Source organism: Rhipicephalus sanguineus, chromosome 6 (assembly GCF_013339695.2).
Source record: "Rhipicephalus sanguineus isolate Rsan-2018 chromosome 6, BIME_Rsan_1.4, whole genome shotgun sequence".
Classification (NCBI taxonomy): domain Eukaryota; kingdom Metazoa; phylum Arthropoda; class Arachnida; order Ixodida; family Ixodidae; genus Rhipicephalus; species Rhipicephalus sanguineus.
The window spans coordinates 165,360,498-165,384,555 of NC_051181.1; the positions used below are offsets into that span (position 1 = coordinate 165,360,498).

At 45.4% G+C, this 24,058-nt stretch overlaps 1 protein-coding gene across 2 annotated transcripts in view; it reads left to right on the forward strand.

The window, feature by feature from the left end:
- LOC119396994 (zinc finger MYM-type protein 4) overlaps window positions 1-24,058 on the forward strand; it is a 96,697-nt gene that overhangs the window by 34,624 nt on the left and 38,015 nt on the right. For both annotated transcript variants that reach the window (XM_037664398.2, XM_037664397.2), the window contains exons 8-12: window positions 2,171-2,407; window positions 6,074-6,368; window positions 17,462-17,628; window positions 18,495-18,825; window positions 19,148-19,353. In XM_037664398.2, the coding sequence (XP_037520326.1) occupies window positions 2,171-2,407; window positions 6,074-6,368; window positions 17,462-17,628; window positions 18,495-18,825; window positions 19,148-19,353 (1,236 nt within the window). The remainder of the gene's footprint in view (window positions 1-2,170; window positions 2,408-6,073; window positions 6,369-17,461; window positions 17,629-18,494; window positions 18,826-19,147; window positions 19,354-24,058) is intronic.

Consider the following 24,058-nt stretch of genomic DNA (forward strand, 5'->3'; position numbering starts at 1 on the left):
TGTGCCTGATGACGACGAAGAATTATGGCAGAGATCTTTGTAATGGGTTGGAAGCATTTCGCAACCTACTCGTTGCGCAATTCGCATTGTGTGACGCCTGGTTACAGAATTCGCGTTGTGCGACGCTTGGTGCTTATTTTACTCTGCTACCACGCTATATTGCATATGCTAATGTGGTTCCTTCCCGACATGAAGCCTGTATAGGACCTTTTTGCAAAGCAGTTTCAAGCACCGGCATGGCTCAGAGGTTGAATACTGGGCTCCCACGCAGAGGGCCCAGGTTCGAACCTCGTTCCATCCTGGAATTTTTTCTTGTTTCGTTTTTTTTTCTTATTTCGATCGATACCGGTTACGGACACCGGCGGCGGCGGCGGCGGCGGACAACTACGGCGCCAAAAACGGCCGGTGAAATGATCTCATAACAGCTTTCGCTGTAAAACAAAATATGTGGCAAGACTGCCAGAGAGCTCGTCTAGCCGATGATGCTAATTTGGTTGTTTTCATCGAACTTCGAATGCAAAAAAAAAAAAAAAACGGATGCAAATAGGAGTGAAAAATTTTTGCTTCATACACTTTATGATTATCGAGAATTATCATTTGGTAAACAACATTATAAGAAAATAAATAGCATCATCGGCTAGACCAGCTTTCTGGCAATCTTGCTGCATACTTTGTTTTGTGTTTGATGAAAAGAAGTTGCCGAAAATCCCCGTAAAAATTATGCTAGGAAACGTTGTAGAACTAGCATATCTTTTGTTCTAATGCAGCTATTAAAAATCTACTCAGAGATTTGGAATCGGCAGAAAAAACTGAATAAGTGTATTAAATTTCATTCTATTCAGCCAACTATTAAAAACACACTTTTCAAGACCCATGTCTCCCTGTCTACCGATCTTCATCGCCTTTCTCTCTTGTACGAAAGTATACAGTCTGAAGTGCCCAACCTTGCAGCAGTTTCTCTGGAAAGTGCGTAGAAATTTTTAAAACAGAATTCTTCTACCTGCGTTCAGTCTTCTTCCATTGGTGTGAAACATGCCCACAACACTGGTTGGTAGACGCAATGACGATTGTAGTGGCGGTAAAAATTAAAACCGAAAGCACATGTGATTTCTGTAGGATTACTTTATTTTTGCTGAGCACTAATGTAATGAATGTAACAGTCGTTTTCAGCGCGCTAGCGGTTAAGTGAAGCCTTATTACACGATTACAGAACACGTGTTTTCTGTAATCGCAGTCTATGCATTTATTTTAGCACTGCTGCCTCAATCCAAGCCAAGTTGATTCATCAAAAAGAGACGATAAATACACGCCTTCACAGCGCAGCACATGTGAGACATCCTAACAACAATACAGCGGCACGGTACGACCAGCATGGAGGGCCGCATGGCATAGCGCATGAGTTGAAGCAGACGAAATCGAAGGCGGCGCCACAAGCAGCGCCACCAGGCGCTTTTTTGGACGCGTGAGAAAAAAAAAGAGCAAGAAATTACTCTCTAACGCAACCGAAAGCTGCCTCAAGTGTGTAAAATACAATTTCAAGTTATACATGCTTGTTTTTAGGCAGAGTGAGTCTACCTGTGAGGATTTCTTGTCCTACCAGTAGATTGAACCACATTGGTGTCGGTTGGCGCTAGCAGTCATCCTTTCACGATTTTCAACATCAAATTAAAAATATAATTCCTTTTTTATGGGACAAGAGCATGCTCGTCGCCGCCGATGTGAAGAATGATCTTTTCATTTGCACCACAATCAGAAAAAATTTTCCGAGCGGTAGACAGTCCCTTTAAAGGGACTGTCACTTTCCAGAGAAACCACTGCAAGGTTGGACACATCAGACGGTACGCTTTATATTGCGGTACAAAAGAGAAAAGCGATGAAGGACGGTAGACAGTCCCTTTAAGCATCGCTTTGGGTTGCGGTGGCCAGTGATTTAAGAGGAAATGTTTAGGCCTTGAGCAGTTTGGTTCTAGCGCACCAAAAATTCGAGGTTAAAACAAATAAGCTCTGTGCACAACTGCTCGGAGGCTCCCTGGGAACAGTTGTGCACAGAGCTTGTTTCTTTTTCCTGTTGGAAGTTTGAGCAAAAATTATTCTTTAGGATTTGGTTGGCTTTCCTAAGCAAACAACAGTAGAGTGATCGTTTCTTACAATTTTGCCTGCTTTCTTGCAGGTTGACTTTAATGATGCATCTCATCGTCTGTGCAGTGACACGTGCGTGTCAAAATTTCGTTATGCAAATAAAATCAAGATGATTGTTTGTGAAAACTGCCACAAGTTGTACGACAATGCAGCCGACAAGTGCAGTTCTCTGTACTACGACAACATCTGCCTGCAGTTCTGCACTAAGGCCTGTGTGAATCTGTTTGTGCTGTCTCACAGGAAGATAGTGCCCTGTGCATGGTGCAAGGTGAGTTTCAAGGCTTCCAAGGCCTCTGCGACATTAACTTCCATGGTGTGCTTCCATGGAACTGGCAGTAAAGGATTTCATATCTTGTGTGTAACAGCAAGTCACATTTAAAAAAATTATGCCATCACACGTACCGTATTTATTTTAATGTAGGTCAACCTTTTTTTTTTTTGGAAATGTCACCTATAACTAGATATCGCAACATATATTTGTGACGAAAGAAACTCGACCTATATTTGTGATCAAAATTAGCAATAGTACTGAGCTAATGGAGTTTTACGGTTGTGCCTGCTGTTTTTCAAGCAGCAACATCTACACTGATATGTTACATATGTATATCTGCACTAAATTAACACAGCACAAAAATAAAGAGGAAAAATAGCATTAAGAACTCTAAAAAAATGTTCAGAGGTCACAGCATATGTTGCTGACCACGTTTCAGACTTTGTCACCGTTAGCTGCAGATGCCAGCACAATCAGCCAAGATGGAAAAAACCATGTTCTAGTATAACTCGTTGGGCTAGTTGGTGCATTGCATCCAGGAAATATATCCAGCCAAATACAGACTAACACAGAAAACGGTAAAGGAGACAGGAAAGCGGCTAGTCCGCTTCCCTCTCTCCTTCCTAGCCGCTTTCCTGTGTTCATCTGTTTTGGCTGGATATATTTCCTGGAGGAAAAAAACATGGAGGTTAGAATGACGTCAACCACGAAACCATAATTACAGTATACGATTCTGTCGTTGCCAACAGTTAAAAGCGTTAAATCACTAAACATACGCAGCACACTTGCACGACGACTTACTAACACAAGAGATGCACAGATAATGCGATCAGACCGCGGGAAGCATGGAAGCACCTACAATAATGATGAGTAACTGTGGACAATAGGCACAGCTCTTGATGGCCTTACTTTTGCCAAATGCATTAAGTACGTCAAACGTGTATCTTCGAATAGCAAATGCAGATCTGTAAGGCCATGCTTTTGCTCACGGAAATCTGAAACAGTTTCTGAGAAGATATTGGTCGACCTATATTTGAATATTTTTTTATTATTTGGAGAGCACAGTATATAGGTGTTGACCCTATTTGTGCACGGCCTATTTTCAAATAAATACGGTATTCTAATCACTGCATCAGGCACTCTAATTACTGCGCCACCAACGCATGTACCCCAGGTGGCATGAATGCACCTTATACTCTTTCTTAACACCACCTCCCTCTCACTCCACTCTTGATAGGGTGGTACCGCCATCTAGGAGCGGTGAAGTGAAGTACTGCATCATGACACTAATGAGTGCCAACAGTGAACACTTTGGCCGTATCAACATAGTGGAGGCTCCAACACGATGTAGGTCTGCTTTGGTGATGGTACAGCTTCTGTGCCCGCTTTGTATTTTGCAATGGTTTAGCCTGTGGTGCCTTGTTGCCTATGAAGTGCAGCTTCAGCATGTGTCAACAGTGTTTTACATTCCGTTTACTGATTCACTTGTGATGGAACCTTGTAAGAATACTGCTGTTTTAAATGCTGCAGAAGGGCAATGACACTGATGGGTGAATCTCGTGAAAGTGAACATTTTAGTGAGAGACATTCCAGCAGGAATCAAAATGCATTCACATGTTCAGGGTGCATACTACCAACTCTGCCTCTGGCATTCGTGAAGCTGAGCATGTCAGAACTCAGCTGATTGCAAAAGACACTGGTTGGAGCCAGACCAAAATGCTCACATCTTCGCCAAAGCGACTCGCCGACGAGATGCTGCTCATCAAAAGGGTGCTGTGTGTCAAGTAAACCTACAAGACGAGTACTGACCCACAAATCGTGTGCCTTTCGCTGCAGCGGACCGCAAGCCAGGTGTTATGCAAATTAGTATTTTAGCTGCCACAAAGAGCTGATCATGACAGTCAGCATTAGTCGTCCGAATGGAGATAACTAGGTGTTAACGAGGGTGCATCCATGTCAAATGGTGCCATGCAGCCAAATACCAATAGACACAGTGCAAACTTGTGCTGTTATAATCTTATTTCTTGATGTAGAATCCATATGCAACTGCATCTGTGAACACATGTTTCACCTTCGTGTCGCACTGATTCGTGTGAAAGAGGTGTCTACTCGTTCAGCGAACTGGAAGCGCAGGAACAGACAACTGACGATGAAGAACCACTCCATACGTGTTTCACTAATTGGTTTAGAAGAACATATTTATGCTCAAAAAGTGCGTGTGTCAAAAAATTATCTTGACAACAAGAGCAGCATGCGAAGTGCGTAATCATGGCACTTGTCTGCGATTTATCAATAGACTTCAATTCACAGTCGTGTAATGACAATGGTTGGCTTATACACAGATCTGCATTCCTAGAAATGTGATAACACTTTTGAAGTTTCGCATGTAGTTTGAAGAGGATGCCGGAGCAAAATAGTTGCTTTCTCAAACGGGTTGGCAATGGCATGAATCGCAGTGCGACACTAAGTGGGAATAGGGGTACTTTTCAAAGAGCTTCTGTGTTCCCTGAGACGTACACTCTTTATATTGAAGGTACGACAGTAGCCGTACCTTCAATACAAACCCTATTGGAACGCAAGTTGACAAATGCATCAAAGGCACTTCATTTATTACATCAATGATTGATAATGTTGGTATTTCGTCAACAGTGGCTTAGTGCATGCCGCCACGTCACAACTTATGCAATGTGTCAAAGTTAACACAGCTAATTTGAAAAAAAGCATTAACAAGCAATGACACAAAATCGTAACCCCATGCTGAGCGATGGAGCAGGCAGCAGCACCAGGAAGTCAGAAGAAGTACGAGCATTAGCTTTAAATCTTTATAATTTTTTGAAACGCACAACATGACACTGCATGCACGTACAAAACATTGTTAAAGCAGATTTGTTCAACCTTGTGTTGTAAAACAAGTCATTGAAGCAGATGTTGCATATTTTTGTGAAGGGTGAACACGACTGAAATCCACATTGAGGCATCCGTACAGTAAATGAATACTATCGATACAGCAGTGAAGAAATACACATGAGAAGGCGAGTTTGTCAAGAACCCTCAAGGGGTTAACAAACAGTCTGAGCGTGCTTTGTTGTCGCCATTGTCTTCCTGCACAAATGTTTCTTAGGTTTTTACAGTACACTCTTAAAAGTGGGTTCTCGTTTGTTGCTATGGTTTCCTTTCTTTTTCACTAAAATCTCTGCTCTACAGGAAGCATGCAGGTAACTAAAATTGTGTATTTTGGGATTGCTGCATTTCACACTGACTTGATATGTTTTCCTTATTGTGGGTAAAAGTAAAAGACCAAACAGGACACAATTGCCAAACCAAACTGCAGTATACACTGACGGTGCAAACACCCCACCCAGTTCCTCTTATATTTGTGTATACCAGAACTTATTCTACTGGTAAAACTGCAGCGAGTCTATAGAGTGCATACACTGTCCAAACAAACACATCTTGTGATCCCTCTAACTCACAATTAATCTTGTAACACAGGTTCATGTGTCGTAACCTGTTTGTGGGGCATTTAAGGTACTGTTTTCATTATTGGTTCTTATTTTGAGGCATTTTCTTAGCATATAGCACTGTGCACATGGCACCTGATGGGGTCATTATGTTGTTCACTGAACTGTTTTACGAGTGTACTGTCTTCCTTTCGTCTCACAGGTGAAGAAGTACAACTTTGACATGATCGAGCGGGTGGAGTCTGCAACGACCAGTCACCTCTTCTGCTCACTGAACTGCGTGAATCTGTTTCGTGTGAACCAGAATGCATCATCAGCACGGATTATTCGCTGCGATTTCTGCTTCAAGATGCTGCCTGCTCAGTACCACCTCACCATGAGTGATGCTTCCATACGCAACTTCTGCTCCTACAAGTGTGTCATCACATTCCAGAACCAGTTTAAAAACTTGCCTCTGCTCACCACCTCATCACCCACTGTTAGCCAGCCTACAGTAGGTGAGTTCTACCACTGGCTCTTGCTGGAGTGAATCCATGCTTCAACCTTTTTGAATGGGCTCAAGAGAAGGTGCAAAGGTATTGGGAGCTAAAGATCCTCATTTGCCTCTATTTTCTCTTTTTAATTTTGTTCAGATGGCCGTATTTCAGTGAACTTGCATCAGTAGACCTCACAAACGTGCAGTGCCATGCTTTTTCCTGGTAGCATAGTTTGGCGAGAAAATGCGCTGTTGAGCTACTGCGTGTAGGAATGTAAAGGCGCCGGGCGGAATTTTATGATTTTTTTTTTCAAGGTTTTTGCCAGTCTTTTGCGGTGAACAATTAGGACTCACTGGTCAGTGTACTGTTGAACCTTTAACAAGAATTTCGTGAGGATTTTACAGCCTTGAGCATGTGGCTGGTGCAGAAAAAAAGGTGGCTGGTGAACTGGCTGCCGTATTTACTCGATTCTACCGCGCCCTCGATTGTAACGTGCACCCGTTTGCCGCGACCAAAAAAAAAAAAGTAATACATCGATTGTAATGCGCACCCATTTTTTGTGAGAGAAAAGAATAAAAAAAAGTCCGTAGTAGTCAAACTTCGCACATTCAGAAGGACAAGTATTTGGGTTTTAAAGAACTACAGTTTCAAAAAAGTAAAACACAGTCAAAAGGCGGGCATTGCCGCTAAAACTGTCACCACGACGGCGGTGATACGAGTCGCGTAATGGATCAGTCCTCGTCGCTGTCGGACAACTTGTCGCTGTCAACGCTTTTCGATTTCGGGAAACCGGCCTTGCTTTGGTCCACTGAAACCTTTTCGTGAAGCTTTGCTGTAAAAAAATCTTTTGCTTCTGTTTGCGCCAGTCTCGCACGCACGTTTCGGGAACTCCGAATGACCGCGATGCGGCCCGATTTCCGTCCGTCTCTGCACATGTAATAACTATTCTTTTAAATGCTGCATCGTGGTGCACTCGTCGAGTATTTGGAGTCGGCACTTCCATGCTGTCGATGCGAACGCAGAACGGGATGACAATCTCCTCAGCACACGTACCAACTGAAACAATAATGGCAGAAATGGCCAAGGCACGTAGGAGGCGGCCATTTTGAAATGCCGATGGCAATACGATAACCGAGTTTCTTTTTTTTTTTCGGTACTCGATTCTAACGCACATGCAATTTTTGGACTCTCTTTACCGGAAAAAAGGTGCGCGTTAGATTCGAGTAAATACGGTACCTCAAAAGCTATGCTTTCCACCACACAAATGCGAAAATAGGCGTAGCCCTCACTTTTTGATGATAACTCATCACGAGGACTGCAAAAGTAGGCAACTGAGCAGTTTCTTAGCAAACAAAATATTTAACTATACTAAGTGTTATATAGAAAAATATTCAAACAATAACATGCATATTCGATGCGAATATTGAAATTTTTTTCGCATGTCAGTACATTGCGTTAAAGCAAAGTATTGCCTTCGATATTGGTGTCCAAGAACTGATTGGGGGTGTTAGCTAAGCTTCGATGAAGACAAGGGCACAGTTTTCTCTTGACAAACTAGGCAAGTAACAATGCTGAGTGCTACATCGAAAGGTCATGGCTATAATATGGTACCTTTCTAAACATTTGAGCACGAAATGAGCTGCGGTAGGCGCTAAATATTTTTTAAAGAGAAAAATGCGTATCCTTGTGACGTGCTTTCATTGACAAATGACGTAAGAAATTGCTGATTTACTTGTATTCTTTAGTCTCGAAGTACAATGATTGAACATTCACACGCATTGGAAAAGATAAGAAGAGAGAGAGGTAAACGAAAGGCAGGGAGGTTACCCTGGTTTGCTACCGGGTACAACCCGGTAGCAAACCGGGTACACTACACACAGTAATTTGCACAGTAATTGCTGACCAGTGTTCTCCCCAGGAAATTTTAAGAGGTGGACATTTGAAAACCAGTATCGCTTTTTGGTCCGTAGAAGTAATGTTGAGGCATGTCGTCTAAAATTTCACTCAGTGAAACTCTTCAACTAGGGTGACCACCCTTCCTGCAACTCTCGGGTCTGCATTGAGAGCTGCGATACTGCATCCTGCTATAGATACAAAAATTTTTTAAAAATACCGCATTTGGCACTTTATCATTATTGTTGAACATCTGCATATGGCCACCCTCTTTGAGGATGTGTTGCCTGCAAGCACTCCAAGCTTCCGAAAAAATCGGCTAGTTGTGTGGTTCACGGTGCTTGCAGCCGATGCAGCGTACGTGGACCTGATCAAAGCCAAAATGTTGATAAAGGCAAACTATCAGCAAACCTGGATTTTTACCACTTCACACGATCAAACCAAACCATTTTAGAGTGTTTCGATCTGACAAGAAATAAGACTTCAAGAAAGTAAAACAAGCGGCATTGATTGCTTCCCAGGCTCTTATCAATAACGTGTGGAAACTGAGCCACAGCTATTTCATGAGCAGCTATATTTTGAGTTGCGGAATCTTTATGTTGATATTAATAACATTGTTTTGTCGGGTCGGAGCATTTACAGTATATTGCAAATAGGATCTGCTGAGTCCTGCAAGGTGGTGGAAGGTTTAAGATACTTGAGGAGAACTTCTTCTTGGCCTAGTTGGTAGAGGCATTCCTTACTGTGACATTTTGCCCTTAGTAAAGACAACACACACAAGAAAGACACGAACACGATGACATGGGCGGCGTGAGCCATCCATGTTGTCGGCTTTTCGCTGCCATGCCCATGTCGTCATGTTGATGTCTCCAGGTGGTGCCAAAATCAACAGACCTCCGCGATTTCAGCCAATGGCGTGTTCGGGTTTCGATACAGGAGCCTATGGGGAGTTTTGCTACTCGTATGATTGAAGAACTCTAGTTACACCTACTGGGGAAAGTTGCTTCAATAAGTACTACTTCATGCCAGGTCCTGTGTGCGAATTGTGTGTGGGTTTTCATAAACTCTGAGTTTGCAGATTTCTGTGAGTTACAGTGGAATTAGGGGAATCACGACTCGTGGCCCTTTCTCCTACCTTTCTCCTGCAGAGGGCTCTTGAGCTCTCGTATGACAGCACTGTCCAAGCACAAGTGCTGCTTACATTTTCAAAACTGTCATTTGCATTGCTATAGCCTTTGTCAACAGGTTAAATGAGGGCGAAGGAATTTGCATGTTCTGGTGAGTGTTTTGGTCGCACTACTGGCCACAAGGGTAACATGGAGACAGAGTGCATTACAGGTCCTTGAAACCCTTCAAAACCCTTGACGTTGAAAAGAATATTTTTCATGGCCGTTGAAGGTTCATGGCTGTTGAATGTTTCATGGCTTTGAAAACCATTGAATTGACAGGGATGCAACAGCTGCGCCAAGCTGAGCCAAAACCGTGAAATTTGTTTAAATGCCCGACCAGTTTAAAATTTTCTCACTTGCGCAAATTTGAGCGAGAATAGAGGCCGCATTCATCATCTGCAGTGTGGGCATCGTCATCCAATACAGACGCGCAGACCCTAACCCCGCCGCGGAAGTAAATAAAAAAGTCAGTTTCACCGCATGGACAAAGCAATGAATGCAATAGCAACAAATTGTAATGTTATATGAAGTGGGGCAGCAAACTCTTTTGTATCTGATCTTGCGTAAAGGCCGTTTCACATGACGCAAAACAGAGCGATTTTCAGACTGCGAATTCTATCGCAGCGAAAAAAACGGCCCATCACTCTCGCCGCAGCGGTCAGCAGCAAGCGACCAACATGTAGGCAATTTTCCGCTCTTTTCGCAGCGGCGGAGCGATTTTTCAGTCGGGACCCGTTGAAATTGCGCCGACCCGGCCGAGCCGTCGAGACTGCACTAGTGAGTTTGCTTTGGTTATGGCCGTTGTTCCGTATTCTCAAGTGAATTTAGATTGGAAAGTGTTTCTAATTGACAAGACACGCGAGCTCCTCGCTACCGGTGATGAAAAGTTAAGAATATCATAACGCATAGAGTGTTACATTACATTCGAAAATTATGCAGAGTCTGCCACAAACAACGGCAGCAAGTAGAGCTACTGTATATGCTACCTTTAGGTCGCAGAGTTGCGCATCTGTCTTCCAAACGCCGCAAGCAACCATGCATTGCGGAGAAGCTGACGCTCTGGTCAATTTTTTTTATTTTTCGACGCCGCCGCTGCAGCGAACTAAATTAACACTAGACATTGGTAGACAATGTTTATCGCTGGTCTTCGACACGCCAGACATGATAATTGGCGACACGGTAGACATGTCGCCTTTACAAACGGAGTGCGACTTCACCGCATAGCTGTGGTTGCTAGCCAGACCTGTGCGCAACTCTGCTACCTAAAGGTAGCATATACAGTAACGCTAGCAGCAAGCAACTTTGCGCGCCGCGCCAGTCGCAGAGGGAAAATCGCAGACCATTCATAGTTCATGTGAAATGAAACCGGCATTAGCGGCGGTTGCGAACAGAGCGAATAGAACAAACCGAGCGATTTCCTTCGCTGCAATCGCGGCATGTGAAACAGCCTTAGCTCTACTAACGTTGATGTAAGAGAATATGGCCGCTCCAGGGAAAGATGCTCTTTCTGCACAGTGTCCTCGCATTGAGAGCGCAGCACGTAGCAGGATATACGAGCTGATGGCTGCCGAGATAGCGCGCGCGCCAGCGATCGCGACCGCGCTCTTAGAATAAAAGTTCAAAGTTGCTGCTCGAGCGATAGCCCCCCCCCCCCCCATTCTTCTCTCGCGTCATTTCATGCTCCTTCAAAATGGGCGGGGCGTTTCCTCTATGCTTTGATGGCAGGCTCCCCGAGCAAAGTGTTGTTATCGCATGTGCCCTCCGAGCGACGGAGATGGGCTGCCTCGTTTGATATCTGCTTCAGCTGCGTTCGTCGCCCGCACTCGCGTGCTTTTACCTGCGGTAGAACATACGATGCACAGGGATATGTTATCAATTTGGACTTTATACGGGAGATGACGGCAAAAACTCGTCGAGAGTGTCCATATAGTTGCTATTGCAATAGAAAAGGACAGGAGTTCTCAAATTTCCTGATGCTTGCTTTATTGCATGCAGACCGCTTTTTAAGCCACTTTTGCCGCAGTACACTGTTGTCCTGCGGAAAAGCATGCTGAGATTTAGAATTGGCTATTAATACTAGCTGTCAGCGACACAGCACATTTTGTTCCTTAATTACTCATTTGTGCACATGCCGTGTAATTACGAGTACTAGTATGATCGCTGACGTCTAAAATATTATTGGCAATCATTTGGAGCTGCTGTGTATGGCGTTTCTGCAGCCTTGGAAAACAGTACACAAAAGTGTATGCCAGTTTTCTTTTTTTGCTACCCCCACTTGCTCCTGCTTTACGAATCTCCCAAATTTCCAGGTTGCCAGGTTCGCAGTCCACATTAGCATTTCCAGTGCCTGTCGAATTATTTGAATGGTCGTGCAAATGCTAATGTGGACTTAGTCATTGTGCGCACTGACTTAGTCATTGTTCGCACTGTGGGGTGGCTCAACACACTGCTTTTATTGAAATAGCAGTGTTCAAGTGCACTGTGCACGAATTAGCTGATGTTGAATGGTTTTTACATATTTTTGTTTTCTAAAAGTAAGCCTTCTTTGTTGTACTGCTCCAAATTTGGGATTTCGGGCTAAGAAATTCCGTTTTTTTTTTTTCGTAACCTGCTCCAATTTTGCATTTTTGTGCTCCAAAAGCAACATTTTGCTGCTACAAAAATTGCTCCAAATCCTATTTCGGCGATGTTGCACCCCTGAATTGAATAAGTTATACCTCATAAAATCTGTCCGAATGTAATAGTACCTGCTTTCAATCGTGGATCAATGTGGACCCGGCACACTCCTACGTTTGGAAACGATACAATTGAACTCTGACATGTCAAATTTGGAGGTTACACGTAGTTTAAGCAGGGATGGGTGAATAGTAAGTTTGAGGTTTGAAGCGAATAGTGATTTGGACGAATAATTTCAAATTGAATAGTTCGATTAGTGTGTATCACATATTATAAAGAAAAGTAAGCGTTTTTGTCTTGACGTTACTAACTTGCAAAATATTTTTAAGAATTGGAATTGGGCATGTGTGAATGTCACTTTTTTGGTTCGAAGTGAAGTGGAAGCAACTTTGAATACTAGTAGCAAGATTTGTATAGCAGTAGGGGGCAAGGTAAATCTGGTACAACACATGACATTTAAAAAATTAGTATACTTAGAGCATACAAGCCCATATAACATGCTTTTAAACTTAAGAAATAATTAATTGAGGTGCAGGCAATATGTACTGTCGGCCGCAAAATTTTGCGGGATCTGCAGCGCGTGGCGGAGCTACGGAAAACTGCATTGCTACGTCACCTACCGTGATGCGGCGGGTGTTGAGGCTATCGGCCTCGGCGATTAGCGACGGCGTGTTTAGACAACGTACCATTGCCGGATCTAATGGCAGAGGATGCGGCCGATAGCCTAGGTGACGCAGCAATGCAGTTTTCCGTCGCTTGGCCACGCGCTGCACATCCCGCAAACTTTTGCGGCCGACAGTACGTTTAACTTGTAGCGTGGCTTTGCAGCAGTGCGGATTTTCCCTGGGTGGATGGTTTCATGGCAAAGCACCCCCACGCTGCAATGAAACTGCCTTTACAGGGGTTATATGCACTTAAATATAATTATATTCGTTGATTTCGAATACTTCAAAATTTCAAATAATCTAAGTTCGTGTCAAAGCAAATTCGAATACTGTAATATTCGTTTGAAAATTCAAAGCGCCTGAATATTCGCCCATCCCTAAGTTTTAAGTTATTGATAAATATTCTTTTTGTTAAAGGGACACTAAAGAGACCACTGATTTTTCTCGTATTAGTAAATTACTCTTTCGCAATACCAAAATCACCAAGCTTGCCACGAGAAGATGGGTGGTAAGCGAGAAAACGTGGAAAAAAGAAAGTGCGGGTGGCGTCGCCCACCTTGAAATTCCTGCATCAATCACCATGACGTCATCGATTTTGATGGCTTCTGGCATTGCCTACGTAGTTCCTAATCGGTAAAAAATGAAGTGCACTGTCCTCTGAGGCACTGAGAGACAATATACCAAGTTTCAGGAAATTTTGTTGAGGCAATGTTGCCAAAATACGGATACATTTTGAAATCCGTGACGTCACATGTGGAGCTTTAGGCGCGAAATTTAATAATGAAACTTTGTTCTTGGTTTTCTCCTCTATTATTGAAGCTATGATGGTGAAGTGAACTACATTAGAGCTTTCAGAGTGAAATTTATCAATCTAAACCAATTCATTGTTTCACGTTAGTGTCCCTTTAAGGTATAAGTAGTGCCTGGTAGTCACTTTATTGCATGACTGGTACTGCTGTTTGTATGGCTCACCACACTGTATGCCTGTGTTGCATTGAGGCCTATTAAGACAAATTCGTCATTATGGAGTGCAAATAAGACCCTTGCTTTAGATCTCGATGCACACAATCTTTACTCATTTATCCTCCATGGCATGCACTGCCTGTCCGATTCAATGCCTTGTGTGGCAGTGTATGCAAAAGCAGTGCTCTTTCGTTGGCAGGAATGTTTCCAATGACTCGAAATAGCAGAGAGCTGAGCTAGTTGGTACATGGCGTTTGTGGTGTCTTGACTTCTCTCTTTTCTCCATGTTTGCATGCCTAGTCTTTTTCCAATGATGTGAAAACTGAATACCATTGTTCAATATATCTGAGCAATTTGACTATATCAGAATCTAAAACCTCTACAAGTGCCGTGCGCAGAACTGGAAGACCCCTCAGTGGGAGAGAGCAGCACCAGTGCTCAGTGCTGCCTTCTTTCTTTTTTTCTGTTTACGCTACTTTTCTCTATATTTGGCTGCTGACCAGATAGTCATGGATGCGATCCCGGCCAAAGCGGTCACATTTCGACGGAGGCAAAATGCTAGGGGCCTGTGTGCTTAGGTTTAGGTGTACGTTAAAGAAAACCAGCTGGTTGAAAGTTCCGGAGCCCTCTACTACAGTGTGCCTCGTAATCATACGGTGGTTCTAAAATGTAAAACCCCAGATATTATTAGGGACTCTTAGCTTGTATGTATACTTTTTAATGTTACCGTATTACCGGAGTATCGGATTGCGTTTACCATGTCATCGGAACACGTGTTTTAGAAAAGTTTTAGCTCCCCATACGTAAACGTATACCTTTATGTTTGCGCAAACCACTAAACGATGCTGCAGCTGTGCAACAGCTGCACCAATTGCGCCAATTTGATACAATTCCTTATTTTTGCGCCAAGCTGAGCCAAAACCGTGAAATTTGTTGAAATTGCGCCACACTGCGCCAAGAGGCCCGATCAGCTTCAAAATTTTCTCAGTTGCGCAAATTTTAGCTAGAAATGGAGGCCGCGTTGGTCATCTGCAGTGTGGGCATCATCATCCAATGCAGACCCTAACCCCTCCCGCGAAAGGAAAGAAAAAAGTCACAGTTTCACTGCGAGGGCGAAGCATTGAATGTGATAGCAACAAATTGTAATATTATATGAAGTGAGGCTGGCAGCAAACTCTTTTGTATCCGATCTCGCGTAACTCTACAAAACATTGGTGTAAGAGAATACGGCTGCTCTAGGGAAAGATTCTCTTTCTGCACCGTGTCTTCGCATTGAGAGCGCAGCATGTAGAACAGTATACGAGATGCCTGCTGATGGCTGCCGAGATAACGCGCGCGCCAGCTTTCACGACTACACCCTTTGAATCAAAGTTCAAAGTTGCTGCTCTAGTGACTACCCCCCTTGCGTCTTTTCATGCTCGTTCAAGACGGGCGGGGCGTTTCCTCTCTGCTTCGATGGCAGGCCTCCCAAGCGGAGTGATGTTATTGCATGTGCCCTCCGAGCGACAGAGATGGCCTGGCTCGTTTGATCTCTGCTTCAGCCACGTTCGTCGCTCGCACTCGCGCACTTTTACCCGCGGTAGAACATACTATGCGCGGGAGGATGTTATCAATTTGGACTATATACGGGACATGACGGCGAAAGCCCGTCCGGTGTCCATATAACTGCTATCGCAATAAAAGCAGACAGTGGTTCTCAAATTTCCTGATGCTTGTTTTATTGCGTGCAGAATGCTTAAGCCACTTTTGCTGCAGTACACTGGTGTACTGCGGAAAAGCGTACCGAGATTTAGAATTGGCTATTAATACTAGCTGTCAGCGACACAGCACATTTTGTTCCTTAATTACTCATTTGTGCACATGCCGTGTAATTACGAGCACTAGTATGATCGCTAACATCTAAAAATTATTGGCAATCATTTCGAGCTGCCGTGTATGGCGTTTCTACGCCCTTGAGAAACAACTTACAAAAATATACGCCAGTTTTCTTTTTTCGCCACCCCCACTTGCTTCTGCTTTACGAATCTCCCGAATTTCGAGGTTGCCAGGTTCGCAGGTCCACATTAGCATTTACAGTGCCTGTCGAATTATTTGACAGGCCCTGCAAATGCTAATGTGGACTTAGTCATTGTTCACACTGTGGGGCTTTTGTTGAAGTAGTGCACGTGTTCACATGCACTGTGCACGAATTAGCTGATGTCGAATGGTTTGTATGTATTTTTGTTTTGTTTTCTAAAAATGAGCCTTCTTTGTTATACCGCTCCCAACTTATTTCGTGCTGAAAAATTCAGTTTTTTTTTCCTAACCTGCTCCAAGTTTGGATTTTTGTGCTCCAAAAGCAACATTTTGCTGCTCCAAAAATTGCTCCAAATCCTATTTCAGCTGTTGCACCACTGGATGATGGCAACTGCACTCAAACTATATTTAATGTAGATAATATTGAATTACCGCTGCGGCAAAATTATATGAGAGGTTTTTAGCGTGTGCAGTATCCCGGTATACACAAAAGGGAGTAGGAATACCGGGTTACCAGACAATGGTGTCGACATCTGGTGACGCTTCGTGCAACAACAGTCATGGACACGTTTGTTTTCGCCTACTGTTTTTGAGGGAAAAAATGATTAAAAAGGCAACTCAATCGTCATTATGCCGCTGCAAGGCATTTACACTGGAAGTAGAATGCACGATGTTTCTGCAATAACAATTTTGTGCTTGTCTGGCTCATCTTGGCCCCGCCAGATGGCGGCGCCTATCCAGCCGGTCAGAGGCTTTAGGCCTCTCCTGTCTCACGTTTACGGCTTCAGCCTTCTAGGTCGCTCTAGCTCCAGTGATCCGGCTGAAACAAGGTGATCGCAGTTGGCGCTCGCATTTCAGCCTATATTGACTCGGTGGCTGGAGTCTCCGCAAAGTAGATATTGGGAGTAGCTACGAATGAAGGTGGATTTGCGAGATAGGGCCGTAAACATAAAGTCTATCCGGCGAGTAGTTTACGTTCCGTAAAAGTCTACGTTCCATAAAGGCCCGTGCTTGCGCAGACTTCTTCCGGTAACACGGTAACATAAAGAAGTATACGTACAAGCTAAAGGCCCTGTTACTACTTTTCTCTACAGTTTGTTTCACTTCTTCACTCGTTGGTTCGTATTTTTGTCCTGCATTTTATCTAAGGCTTATTCAGTGAGCACATTATGCCAAAACCTGCTGTACTCCTGGGGCTTTTTTTGTTTGTTTGTTTGCCTCTTTTTTCAAGCAAGCACTGTACAGAGTTGAAGTTCATTTGGCTCATGGCAATATTTTTGAAGTACTTGAAAAAGTAAAGTGGGAGAACTTATGAACATCACCCAACACAAGTGTACTGTACTGCAGACGTTCTACTACCGGAAAATGTGTGCGACGCTTTGTAAATAGTATGATAAGTTTCGTCTATTCATTACAACAAGAAGTCCCAGAAAGGCTGTATATTTCCAACATAGTTATTGTGTCAGTAGCACAGTGAAGCTGTCGTTGTTTTGGAACCATTGCTGTAGTAAATGTGTGCTGCATGGGATATTGCTCTGCAGCCTTGAAAAAGCTTAGATGGAAAGTTCTTGATTATCATGAATTTTTCTCTGAAACTCGTATGAACCCTGGTGGATATACCCATGATCTCATAATTTGGATTGGCTTTTGGCTGCCATCAAAAAGCTTGTTGGCTGTGCTTTGTCTTTAGCACATTAGCAGACAGCAGTGTGAGACAATTGTATTGTTTCAGCCAAGAGCCAGGCGACTGCTGAAGCAGGGGGCACACCTGTGATTACCAACATACGCTCACTGGCCCCAACAACGGTTGTTCCCACTTCCATGCAGTCAGCATCCGAGATGAGCACTTCACCGGCCAATATGGTGCGAACACCGCCCACCCTTACGGCCATGCCAAAGGTGGGACACTTTTTGAGTGCATTCAGCTTGCACAGATTTACATTGGAGTTTCTTGGTGCATGTTCCTTGGCAATTCCTCGGCATGTGTGTGTGACCTGGTATGCTGATTGTTCTGTGTACATAGGAGTGCTTGGTGTATAGTGCTCATGGATTGAAACACGATATCAAAGTTTTATATTCACTGTTACATACAGTGGCTAAACATAGCCACATCATATCAGATTGAATCTAGGCACTAAAGCTGATGTTACTTAAAAGCGAGTGAATGCGGACAAGAAAGAACACAGGACTAGCGCTGTTAGCTCTGCTGTAGGTGTAGGAACCAATATTGCTCTGATGTAACTCAAACAGAATATGGTGGACCAACCAGGTTGAGCACACTCTTGCAGTTTAGACTAAAAAGACTGTGATGTGCCTTGCCACAGAATACTTATCTTTTTATTTTCATATTGTGATTAGTGTTCACCATGCAATATGTAGTGGCACAAGCTCTGATGAGCACTTACACTGGCAACTCCACTCACAAAACCACATTGCAATTCCCTGTGTGCATCTGCACTCCATCAGAGTTCTTTAGGAGGATGCCGATGTTTTAAAGAGGTTCATTTCTGTCCTGGTGCCACAGAAATGAGTGGGTTCAATAGGCAGACATGTCTTGACAAAGTCTTGTAAATAAATTAAGAGAGGAGTAGTTTATATCACAAATTATGCCTCATGTACACACAATTTCCAGAGGCCCATTTTTTTTTTAATCCTTGTAATCTACTGCTGCCTCTACAGAGCACATAAATTATATGGTCAAAAACCTTATTGCTTATAATGCCATTTTAGTGTGTGCGCGTTTCAACCAAGGCCTTTCCGAACAGGTGGTGAGTGCTTCGGTGCTTACGCCATCAAATAGTACCACAGATGCTGCGCCCAAAGTCGTCACACGAACACCAAGCATTGCTGTTTCAACCACAGCAACTTCTGTGACTTTGCCTGTGCCTGTTGTCACGACAACCAACACCCTCGCCTTGAACGTTCAGTCAGCGAAGGATGCTACCACTGTGGCCGCTGGCCAGTCTGAGCGGGAAGTGATAATCCAGCTGCCCTTTCCCAAGCTGCTTCGCAATAAGGCAGTGTTGTGTCGTCCCCAGATGGTCACCAAGGCTGCGTTCTGCCGACCTGTACCCTGCCACAAGGAAACGCAGTCTGGTAAGCGCTACTTCACTGGGCTTCCCAATCAATTGATGAATGCTTTAGGCATGATTTATTTTGTGACCACTTGAACAGCAAGACTGCTTGTTATAAGCTCCACATGGGATTGTTGTGGGCATTTGTTATCAGCGTTTTTCGATGTCTATTATTTGACACTTTTCACCTCTTCAAAACTGTAATTCTACATGGCTTGCTGCCTGCAACATGAGGCCCTAAGTTTACATAAATGCTTTTCCTGCTGGATGTGTATGTGGCCTAGAAGTTGCACGAGTGCTGGAACACCATTTGTGGCAATGTCTGGTGCCTCTTGTTTTTACAGACATGCAAACCCAAACTGGCTCAGAGGGCGGTCCAGCACGGCTGATACCAGTTCCTGTGCCAATCTATGTTCCAACGCCCATGCACATGTTCTCCTATGCTGTACCAACTCCACTGCCCATTCCCATTCCGGTGCCTGTGCCTATTTTCCTGCCTACAACAAAGGACACCTCAGAACAGATCATGGAAGCCCTAAAAGAATTCAAGGTGCACTTTTAGCGTTCACTTATACTGCTATTGTGGCACTGTTCTTGCAGCTCTGGAAAACTTCTGAGACCCAAACCTCGATATAACGAACACGGATATAACGAATTATCGGTTATAACGAAGTAATTGAAGAATAGTCTTGTCATAGATACAGTGTTACAAAAAAACGTTTATAACGAACTTTTGGATGTCACAAAGTTATTTTCGTGGCAGATGTGACTTTGTTATAATGAGGTTTCAGTGTATGTTTCATAAAATACTGCAGGAGCGCCCACTGCATTTTCACTGAAAATTGGGTGAATCTAGATATCCGTGACAGGATAAATTTGATTCATTCTCGCGAGATGCAGAGTTTTGGTGAAAATATGTGGTGAAGAAACCTGCGCAAGTCATGCTGCAAATGATGACCCACAGCATACACATTCCAGCTCCATGAAGTTTTCTGTAGCCACGTAAACTAGTGATGCGTTATTGTGTATTCTTTCTGTTGAAACTCGTGCTGATTTGCTTCTACACAGCGTCCGGTGGTGTTTTTATAGTGCATGAAACTCGTATATTGTCACGTGGTCGTGACGTTGACGAGGGCAGCAGTCAGCACGTCAGAGATGAAACTCTTTATTTGGCCGAACTTGTCGCCGGGAAACTGAAGGTCAACTACAGTAATACACTGATAGCGGCAAACAGAGCGTCGACCGTCGATCAACTGACAAGCGGTCAAGCGTGTCGGCTTTTATACAGGCGCTATCGAACTTTCTAGCGATATCGCTGGTTGTTGCACAATCTCTAGAATAAGCTCGAGTGTTCGCGTCTTGCGCGCAATCTCAACAAAATGATCTACAATAATTGCGAAGCTTCTCAAACAATGAGGTGCGGTTTACGCTGAGTGTTGCTGACAGCCTTTGTGGGCGAAAACCGAATACAGCAAGTGATGATAAGGAACGCACGTGGCAATGCCCCCCTCTGAAAAAGCATCGTCCCGATGCTTAGAAACAGAACATGAATACATGTACAGTAGAAGCTCGTTATAACGAAGCGGGATATAACGAACTAATGGATATAACGAAGCAATCGTAATTCCCATTGAAATTCCCATAGACGCCCATGTATTTAAAAGCTCGTTTTAACGAAGCTAAAATTTCCTCGCAATGGATATAACGAACCTTTTTTTTTCCCACTGAGCATTTACTGACCATTTTGGTAGCTGGCAAGTCAATGTCTTATAGCGCGCGACGGTTTACGTCCCATCACGGATGCGGTAATTCAAAACTCGCGCCTCGCGCTCCCGAGGAGCCGCCTGCCAACACGCGCGAGGGTGCGTGTCTGCCTGCCTCCCCTTCCACTGAAACTCGTGGATCCACCCGCGCACGTCACCCGGCCTCCCCTCTCCCGCGGAACTCGTGGACCCGCCCGCTCTCCTGTTGCGCACGTGGACGGCGACGCGGCGACCGCGCGGCGTCAGAGGCGGCGTGGGCGCGGGCTTGTCGTTCGCTGCGTGTGCATCAGAACAGCGTCTCTCTCGGTTCCCGCCGCTAGACAGGAGATGGACGACGGCAACGGCAAACGAAAGCGCAAAACGATTACAATCGAGCAGAAGGCGGCTATGTTGAAAGCCGTTGAGTCCGGCGTCAAGAAGAAAAAAAGTTGCCGAAGATTTCGGCGTAGCGTTGAGCACGGTACCGCAAGCGTGTAATCGACCGAATTCTACTCAATATGAGCACGAAGCGCGAGACTACAATCGACCTCTACATGGCGATCGAGATGCTACAGGCTGCTTGGATGTCTGTAACAGCAAGCACGATCGCCAACTGCTTCCGGCATGCCTCATTTGGCGTCAACAGCGGCGGTGACAGCGAAGATATCGGTGCTGCCGCCAATGAGGGTGCCGCGCGTGACCAAGACCTGGCGTCGTGGGACGCTCTCCTTGACGCCGGAGTTTTGCCCGACTGCGACACCTTTTGCACGTACGTCAGTGCCGATGCTGACGCGGTGACAACCGAAGAGCTGACAGAGGCTGAAATTGTGCGCGCGGTGACAGGGGTGGTGAATGACGACAGTGACGAATGTGTCGACGACAGCCCGGAGTTGGTGAACCCGACGTTCCGACGTCCGCGCAAGCGCTGGATGCGGCAGACCTGCTGCGCCGCTTCTTCGGCGCTCACGATGACGGCGAGGACGGACTCGACATAGCGGCAGCGGCCGAAAAAGCCATCATCCGTCTGAGGAAGATACGGCAGAAGTCTATTAAGGACTATTTTTCTGCTAAGTGAGCCGCCAGCTGGTGCGCCGAGTTTGGCATGAATAAAGTACCAGTTCTTTGCTGTTCTTTCTTTTTTTTTTCTTTTGCTAGTTATTCTCCGTGCGACGGCCGTTTTTCGTTTGCGTGGCGGGCTGCTGTGGGATTTGGTGGTCAGTACATCCTCTCTTGCGTGCTAATTGTCGGTAGAAATGGATATTGACTATAACGAACTAATGGTTATAACGAAGTAATTACGACACCCCCTTCAACTTCGTTATAACGAGGTTGTACTGTAATACTAAGGAAACCTAAGCAAGCAAACATTAGAGTCCTCAGGTGCGTTAACGAGCATAGTACGGTTTAAGGCGCACCACATGCACGACCTCGGGTCGAGCTTGACGCCTACGAGAGTTCGTGATGCCGTCGGGGACAACCTCGTAGTCGAGTGCGCCAAGACGTCGAAGTACCCTGTACGGTACGAAGTATTGTCGAAGAAGCTTCTCGCTCAGTCCGCGTCGTCGTATTGGCGTCCAGACCCAGACACGGTCGCCGGGCTGGTACTCCATGAATCGTCGTCGAAGATTGTAGTGATGGCTGTTGGTGCGCTGCTGGGTCTTGATGCACAGGCGGGCGAGCTGTCGAGCTTCTTCGGCGCGTTGCAAATAGGAAGCGACGTCGAGATTGTCTTCGTCGGTGGCTGTTGGCAGCATTGCGTCGAGCGTTGTTGCTGGGCTCCTTCCGTAGACCAACATGTAAGGCGACACCTGCGTCGTTTCTTGCACAGCGGTGTTGTATGCGAAGGTCACGTACAGAAGGATGGCATCCCACGTCTTGTGCTCGACGTCAACGTACATGGTCAGCATATCGGCGATGGTCTTATTTAGCCTCTCAGTGAGGCCATTGGTCTGAGGGTGGTAGGTAGTGGTCCAGCGGTGGCTTGTCTGGCTGTACCTCAAGATAGCCTGAGTTAGCTCCGCAGTAAACGCCGTACCTCTGTCAATGATCAGGACCTCTGGGGCGCCATGACGCAGAACGATGTCTTCAACGAAGAACTTCGCTACCTCGGCGGCACTGCCTCTAGGTAGGGCCCTTGTTTCGGCGTAGCGGGTCAGGTAGTCGGTAGCTACGACGATCCACTTATTACCACTAGTCGACGTTGGGAACGGTCCCAGGAGGTCCATTCCGATCTGCTGGAACGGTCGCCAAGGTGGTTCGATCGGCTGAAGAAAGCCTGCTGGTCTTGTTGGCGGTGTCTTGCGTCGCTGACAGTCTCGGCATGTCCTTACATAGCGAGTGACGTCGGCGGCAAGGCGCGGCCAATAGTACTTTTCCTGTATTCTTGCCAGCGTTCGGAAAACACCGAGGTGTCCTGCTGTCGGGTCGTCGTGCAGGGCCTGGAGGACTTCTGGCCACAATTCTGAAGGCACCACGAGAAGGTACTTGGCTCGATGTGGTGAGAAGTTCTTCTTTTCGAGAACGCCATTGCCTAAGAAAAACGACGCCAGTGCTCGCTTGAACACTTTCGGAACGACGGCGTTCTTGCCCTCAAGGTATTCCATAAGGCTTTTGAGTTCTAGGTCGGATCGCTGTTGTTCAGCGAAGTCGTCGGCACTTATGGTTCCCAAGAAGTAGTCATCATCCTGGTCGTCTTGCGGCGGCGGGTCCACGGGGGCACGAGACAGGCAGTCGGCGTCAGAGTGTTTTCTTCCGGACTTGTAAACGACGGTAATGTCGAATTCTTGAAGTCTCAAGCTCCATCGTGCAAGGCGACCTGAAGGGTCCTTCAAGTTAGCTATCCAACATAGGGCGCTCACAAGTTTGAAGGGCCTGCCGTAAAGGTAGGGGCGAAACTTTGATGTAGCCCAGATTATGCCAAGGCACTCCTTTTCTGTCGTAGTTGGCTTCCGGCTTTGATAGCGATCGGCTAGCATAGCTGATTACCCTTTCCAATCCGTCAGTCCTCTGCACAAGAACAACGCCGAGTCCTACATTGCTTGCGTCGGTGTGCACTTCTGTTTGGGCGTATTCGCCGAAATGCACGAGTAACGGAGGCGTCGTTTTAGTTCTTCTAATACTTCCTCCTGCGGGCGTTTCCCACTTAAACTCGACGTCGGTCCTGCTAAGGTTATAAGGGGCTCGGCGATGCAGGCAAAGTTTTTGACGAACCGCCTGTAATAGGCGCACAGGTCGAGAAATCGACGCACGGCTTTCTTGTTGGCATGTGGCGGAAATGTAGCGATGGCGACTGTCTTCTGGGGGTCAGGGCGTACTTCGGACTTGCTTATCACGTGTCCCAAGAACAAGAGCTCCTCGTACGTAAAGCGACACTTTTCTGGCTTCAGGGTAAGTCCGGAGCTCTTTATTGCTTGAAGTACAGCTTCAAGCCGCCGTAGGTGTTCGTCGACGTTTGAGGCAAACACAACGACTTCGTCCAAGTACACGAGGCAAGTCTGCCACTTCAAGCCAGCC